Source organism: Buceros rhinoceros, unplaced genomic scaffold (genome assembly GCF_000710305.1).
Source record: "Buceros rhinoceros silvestris isolate BGI_N320 unplaced genomic scaffold, ASM71030v1 scaffold36292, whole genome shotgun sequence".
NCBI lineage: Eukaryota > Metazoa > Chordata > Aves > Bucerotiformes > Bucerotidae > Buceros > Buceros rhinoceros.
Window position 1 is genome coordinate 25,168 of NW_010400099.1, and position 7,223 is coordinate 32,390.

The 7,223-nt window shown below is 53.8% G+C and overlaps 1 protein-coding gene across 1 annotated transcript in view; it reads left to right on the plus strand.

The window, feature by feature from the left end:
* LOC104489568 (sarcoplasmic/endoplasmic reticulum calcium ATPase 3-like) overlaps positions 1 to 7,223 on the plus strand; it is a gene marked incomplete at its 5' end in the record, with an annotated part of 14,149 nt that overhangs the window by 5,635 nt on the left and 1,291 nt on the right. Inside the window, 3 exons of the mRNA XM_010131740.1 lie at positions 1,303 to 1,383; positions 1,655 to 1,740; positions 2,265 to 2,729. Coding sequence (XP_010130042.1) covers positions 1,303 to 1,383; positions 1,655 to 1,740; positions 2,265 to 2,729 — 632 coding nt within the window. The remainder of the gene's footprint in view (positions 1 to 1,302; positions 1,384 to 1,654; positions 1,741 to 2,264; positions 2,730 to 7,223) is intronic.

Sequence of the window (7,223 nt, forward strand, 5' to 3'; positions counted from 1 at the left end):
GGCGCAGGGGAGACTTGCAGGGCTCAGGCGATCAGCGCGTGTTCAAGAGCTGGCAGGTGCCGGGTCCGAATGGGGCATCTGTCCTGCATGTTTCCTGGGATGCTATCGCAGCATCTACCCTTGAGTGGATGCTACCCCCATGGCACCAGGGCTCAGCACTGCCTCTAGATGCTGGCAACAGCTTTTTCATCTGCAGGTTGAGCTGTTTGCAAACCCTCCCTGCCTTTCCCAGGGGAGCTCTTTGCTCCCTTTAAGGTGCTCCCGCTCCCTTGAGCACATGCAAAGTGTGGGTCTGTGCTTGAAATGGACACTTTGGGGGCTCCGTGGTTCCTGGTGCTTAGCACCCCTCCAGCTCAACCCCCCCAAAACGGGTGTGACGGGGAGTGGGGCAGATCTGGCTGGATGGCAGATGTTGCACGCCACATCCCAGAGCATTCACATCTGCAGCTGGAATAAATGGCTGGGCGGTGGAGCAATGCCAGACCCCTCCCGCTGTGCTCAGGGTGGGTTTTACGAGCCCTGGGAGGAAGCGCTCGTTAAAGTCTGGGATTTGAGAGGACTGTTAGTGGCCAAGCCGGCAGTGTTGTGTAACGTGATGTAAGACCCTGTGAGCCCAGGCTCGCTCTGCCTCAATATTTCCGAAGCGCTGGAGTGAGGTTGTGTCCAGCCGATAAGGGAGCAGAAGGAAGAGCTGGGAAGAAGAATCCCAGCAGGAAAAGCAGGTTTAAATGGGTTTTTTAAGGAAGCACTTGGCCTTCGTGGGAGGTGATCAGTGGCCATTTGTTGATGGGGCTGCTTTCACCCATAACCACCATGCCGTACCAGGAGACACATGGGTGGCTGTTTTTCTCAGTCAGGAAAGGTCTTTCGAACTCACCCAGTGCAACCACCCTGCAGGGAGCAGGGACATCTGCATCCAGAGCAGAGTGCTGAGAGCCCCGAGGTCCAACCTGACCTGGGATGGTGCCGGGGATGGGGCTTCTCCCACCTCTCGCAGCAACCTGGGCCAGGGTCTCACCAGGGGAGCAGGTTTCGCCCGGTTTACCATGGGCAGTACCTCTCATTGCAGCAGGCTGGGTGCTGCCCTGTGCCACGTAGTGACACAGTGATTCACAGCAAAAGCCAGACCCTGCCCTGAAATGAAAATGAGCAGAGGGAAAAGACAGCAGGACCTGAGGTGGCTCCAAGCCTTGGGGCAGAGCCCAGCTGTGCAGTGTGTTAGGGGTTTGCCGTCCCACTCCCTCAAGGCAGCAGGAGCTGACGGTCCCACCTGACGGAGCTGCTCTGCTCTTGTCCTTATAGTTGGCGACAAGGTGCCAGCAGACATCCGGATCATCGAAATCCGGTCCACCACCCTGCGGGTCGACCAGTCCATCCTCACAGGTGCGTGCAGGTGTGGTGGGGTGGCAGCAGCTGCTGAAGACATCTGTTCTGAACCACATTTGGGGATTGATGCTGAGCTAAGCTCTTTGTTGGAGTGGGAGGTGGGTGGGAGACTGAGGACTTGGGGAGGTCTCGGCATCATCTGAAAGCCATGGCATAGACAAGGTGTGCCCGGTGCTTGGGCATCCCTTTTGCCAAACATGAAGCTGTCCCATGCAACACATGGGGTTTCATGAGGCGCTCTTCATCTCCCTGCTTCTTGTCTCGGCAGGGGAGTCCGTGTCAGTGATCAAACATGCTGACCCCATCCCTGACCCCCGGGCTGTCAACCAGGACAAGAAGAACATGCTTTTCTCCGTAAGTCCTTTATGCATGACGCCACCTCTCCTGTGGTTTTCCAAAGAGCTGCCAAGTGACCGGGCTCTTGGACGTGGGAGATGTCTGAGCTGAGGAATGGAATGCATGTATGAGAGACCCAAAGCCATAAAAAGAGCCACAAATCCCTAAAAATAAGGACCTGCTTAATTTGAGCTGTGGCACATGACACCCTGACATGCCTTGGGCAAACTCAGCAGATTTTCTATCAAGTAGGAAGCATTATAGGTGGGGAAAGGGTTTGTGGTTGACCCTGGAGCTATTGCAAATTCGAGTTTCCTCCTTGCTTGTGCTCCTCTTGGGCAGAAATCAAGTCCTTGAGGGGCAAGAGAGCTCTCAGGAGGGTCTCCTGCTTCAGGGTGGGTTTATATAAAAACCCAGGGGGTCACATTTTCTTCTTAACCAAGATCTCATGTTCTCCTTTCTCAACAAGTGACCTGTTTCCCTGCTCAGGCCAAGAGGTTTCGTGCCCATGTATCTACTCTGACCCCTTTCTTCTCTCCCAGGGGACCAACATTGCAGCGGGGAAGGCCGTAGGGGTCGTCATTGCCACAGGGGTGTACACCGAGATCGGGAAGATACGAAACCAGATGGTGGAGACGGAGCCCGAGAAGACCCCATTGCAGCAGAAGCTGGATGAGTTCAGCCAACAGCTCTCCAAAGTGATCTTCCTGGTGTGCATCGCTGTCTGGGTCATCAACATCAGCCACTTCAGTGACCCTGTCCATGGTGGCTCCTGGTTTCGGGGGGCCATCTACTATTTCAAGATTTCAGTGGCGCTGGCAGTGGCCGCCATTCCTGAGGGCCTCCCGGCCGTCATCACCACCTGCCTAGCGCTGGGCACGCGCCGCATGGCCAAGAAGAACGCCATCGTCCGGAGCCTGCCCTCGGTGGAGACGCTGGGCTGCACCTCCGTCATCTGCTCCGACAAGACCGGCACCCTCACCACCAACCAGATGTCCGTCTGCCGGGTGAGTGCCGGGTGTTCTGGGTGCCTTCAGGGGGGTGCTCTTGGCATGGTTCTGGTTAGAGAACTCACGTTTATGAGCACCGTGGTTTGGAGGTGCATGTTGCAGCCTTATTTCAGGGCTCCCTCTCCAGAGAGAATTTTTTCCTGCTGGGTTGTGGTGTTGAGACAGAGCCCCTGGAGACACCAGTCAGCCTCCTCTGCTCTGTTGCCCATTTTTCCCTGGTTTTTAACCAAACCGGTGAGAAATTCTGGACCGTGCAAATTTACAAAGTCTGGACCTGTTTTGCCAGTAGTCTCTAGGGAGTGGAACACAGACATCGTGTTTCAGGCCTCTCTGAGAGACTGTGGACCTCTTCAGAGATGCTGATGGTATCAGAGCAGCTTGAAAAGTCAGAGGACTATAGTTGTCAGCAGCACAGCAGGTGTTGGAGTGACAGAGGTTCAGACCTATGACACCAAAAGGTGCTTTGGTTCCCTGTCCTCGCCTGGCAGGAGTTCTGCCATCAGGCTGCGTGCAGCCGGGCTCGGACTGAAAAGCTCATCTGGTGCAGGGAGCCCTGGGGTGCCTTGGTGAAGAGATTGAAGGCTCCTGGTCTACCAGAGATCCTAGCTTCCCTGTTCCTGGCTGTTTGGAGTGGTGGTGTGTTAGGGAAACCTGGACCATCTGAGTACTTCTCAGTTTCCCCATTAATCCTCAAGTCTCAGGAAAGCTTTTTTTTTTTTTTCATGGCCTTGGCATGTCAGTTTTATAGGAGAACCTTGGAAAATGTGTCGCTGTAGGGGAAAAATGGACCTGGCCATGACACTTGGGTAGCAGGGTGGGAAGCCGTGACTGTGCTTCAAGCTGGCTGTGGGCCTTGGCCACTGGTTTGCTCAGCACAAACTACGAATGGCTGGAAACGTCTGATGTTTCTGCCCTGTAAATGATTTGAAATGAGACGCTGCTGGAAGGAGGCAGCGACCAAGCAGAGGAGGTTCCCACCAGCCCATTTTCTGACCCAGTGATTCTGGGAAGCAAGTAAAGGGTGACCCCAGTGTTTGGGGTCTCCTTAGCTTTGCAGACTGCAGAAGGAGGGCTGGGATTGACCATGCCTTCCCCAAACCGCTTCCTAACAGAGGATCTGCTCCTGGAACTTGGGCAGATGTGCCACCATCTCCCATGGTGTGGCATGATCAGGAGAGGCAGGATTTGCAATGCCGAGACAGGGAGAGGGCAGGAGGGGAACAGAGTTGCAAAAGCATTTTAGTATCAATCATCATTTGCAGAATGAACTCAGCAACTTCGCCAAAAAAAAAAAAAATCAATTTAAAATTCACTGTGTCCTCCAGCCTGTCTCCCCACCACCCCATGGCTGAATCCTGGCTCCCAGGGAACGATACCGAGAGCCAGCCTGGTCCCGGCAGGCAGGGACACGGCCGTTAATGTTTAACAGACAGGGATTCCCGCGCTGACGCAGGCGGCACAGGGGCTGCCAGCGGCTCTGCCAAGCAGCGGTGGATCAATATTTGCGCTGGGAGTATCCTGGATGTGCTGCTGCACCTGCACTGGCTCAGCCGCGGGGGTGAAAAGACCACGGAAGCCTATCGATAACCTGGAAAAAAGAATTAATTGAGCGTGATTTAATTAACTCACACATTAAAGTTAGGTGAGCGCCTCTGCGCGGCCCCAGGGTATGTTGCTGAGCAGTGCTTGCCCTTTATGTCTTGCTGCCGGCAACACATCTGTAGAACTGTAAAAGCTGTAAAATGGTTCTTGAAAGGCTTTGAGTCTCTTTTAAAACCCTCAGCTGGTTATTAAGGGCTGCGCCACCAGCGCCGGGTCCTACTTGGTGCCTGGGTCTCATGGTTGGGGACTCATATGGATCCAGCAGGGACAAAGCCGTGCCCCCAAATGCCCATGGGCACTAAGAGCCCACTGCAGGGCTTTGCGCCGGGGGCCTTGTCTGTTTGGGGTGGCCGAGACTTTGGAGCTTTTGCTCTGACCTCGAGCCCACCCATGGTTATAGCTCTGCAGTAAAGCTACAAACCCACTTAGTAAATTGGATTAAACCTGTGGTTCATGTCACTCTCCTTACTGGGGGTCTCCAAGACCACCATCTCACCCAGCCCATGGTGAGGAGCAACCAGGAAGGTCCTTCCCCAACCATTAAATGACCATGCTGCTGGGAGCGATGGGAGTCTGTGGGGCAGAAGGGGCAGAGCAGCATTGCAGCTTTGCTCTTGCACATCTACATCACTCTCCTAAAACTTGCAGCACCCTTTTATGCATCATAACTTCATTTTCCAGGCACATGAGGGTGATGTTTGAAAGTCAGGACCTGAGGTGGAGGTGTGAGTGTGGCCATGCGGGTTCAGGGCTGCTGCTGTGTGGGGCAGAGAAGGACGGGGCTGGGGAAGGAAGTGCTGGTACCCCCTGTCCTGGGGAGGGAGGAGGCTGGTGACGTTTGGCTGTCTCCGAGTTGGCTGGGGTTTGGGGGAAGAAGAGGAGAAAGAGGTTTGTTTTCAATAACCCTTGTAGCAGAGCCTGGACACGCAAACTTGCAGACTCCCACCGCCCAGGAGCTGTGCGGGTGTATCGTGCTTTTTAATCTCCAAGACACTCTGCCTTGATCCAGCAGTTTTGTCTGCCCAAACCTGTCATTAATTAATGGCAGACCTTGCTGGGGGGTGCCCAGGGGCTGTGGCCCAGCCACCAGCTGTGGCAGTTGCCAGTGGGTGCCTGTGGGTTGGGGTAGAAGGAAAATGGTGCTGATCTGTGGGCTGATTGATGGGTAAAGGACTGGTGATTACAGCCTCGTGCTGTTGCAGACAGCAATCCTGTCTTGTCTGCCCTTTGATGAGCAGTTCTTTTAAGATGCTACAGAAAACCCAGAAATGTGGAGTTGTGTCCTTTGCATCTCGCTTCCTCACAAGCCCGCAGCCAGATGCTGTGTGCTGCTCTGGGGACGATGCATCTGTGAGTGCCCTAAAAATACATGCTGGCAGTGTTCAGCAGGGTGATACAGCACTAGGGCCAGGCAAGGTCCATGGGGCCGGAGGAGCGATGGCTGAAACCCTTTTGGAACAGGGTGCACTCCTCGTAGGCACGGAGTAACATTTTCCTTCTGATCTCTCTGTTGCTTTAAACCCCCAGATGCTGGTGTGGTTTTGAAAAGGTTACGGGCAGGGGGTGAGAAGAGAGGAGCCCCAGGACGGTGCTGGCTCAATCCTCTTTGCTGGATGCTGGAGCTGGTGTTCACTGTGGCAGTGCAAGAGGTCGGGCAGTGCCTCTGCGAGCATCTCTCTTCATCAGCTTCCCCAAACCACCCGCCGAGCCGCGGCACACAGCTTCACCTCCCCCTTCCATTGCTGCTGTTATTATTGATGTTATTTTTGGGATGGAAACCCTACCTGTCCTCTTTACGGATTAAGACTCAGCTCTTTCCTCCCGACTGTTTCCACTGCCTGCAAACCTTTTCAGCTTGGAAATCTGCCGAAACATCACGCCAAAATCCGGCAAACACCTTTGCAATGCCCCAGCCACCCCCTCGCTCTGCCAGTCATGCAAGCTGGGAGCAGGCAGGAAATTTGATATAACCTCTGGTTGCTGTGGGTTACGCAGCACCTTTTTAAATAGGCATGGAAAAATAAAGGGCCTGGAATGATTTTTTTTTTTTTTTCCTTTTCCTCTTTTAATTAGAAAGTTGCCATTGTGAAAGTAGTAATTGTTTTGTAGCCGTGAGCGTTTGAAAACAAACAAGCCCATATCAGGCAAAACCACTGGTGGCTGGGTGGTTTCAGGTTTTTAATAAATGAGTCTGGCTGGCGTTTCTGAGTGCAGGAGTCCATTTTCTGAAGAGACCAGGAGAGTTTTTGCTCTCTGGAAGGCCGATGACATTGAATGTTACAAAAGCAGATGAAGGATGCTCAGCCTTCAAAGGTCCCTCTTGTTGTTGTGTGACACTGGACTTTCTGGAGTCCCTCACCTCAGGGAGATTCAGATTCCTGCCAGAGGAGCTCACCACCTTGACAGAGGACCTGGGGCACCTCTTCTGCCACCCTTTGGCTCATGATTTTCTTCAGAACCCTTCAGCGCTGCTGAGGGGCCTCCAGGATGGGCTCTGGGAAAGGAGTTGAGGGCAATAGCCCAGCAGACAGGGTATCTGCAAATAGCTCTGAGGCTGTGGAGCCCTGGGGAGCTTGCTTTGGGCTCAGAAGCGTTCCCATAGGAGACGTTCTGCTTGAAGCTCCTGCTTTGATTTGCCCAAACCTGTAAAACTCGGAGGCGAGAGAACCTGCCCAGCTGTCCTGGTGCTAAACCCGCTGTACATGTGCTTCCCCGAGCTTGACCTTTTTTGCTTGGTTTGGCCCTAAGCTTGCACCTGGGGGTACCAGGCTGCATGGCGGGGGAGGAGTGTCTCACACCACTGGTCAATGCATCTGCACTGGCGATGTGTCCTTGTGTTAGCAACAATAATTAATAATAACAGTAAATGAACCTTCGTTGGTTGCCGGA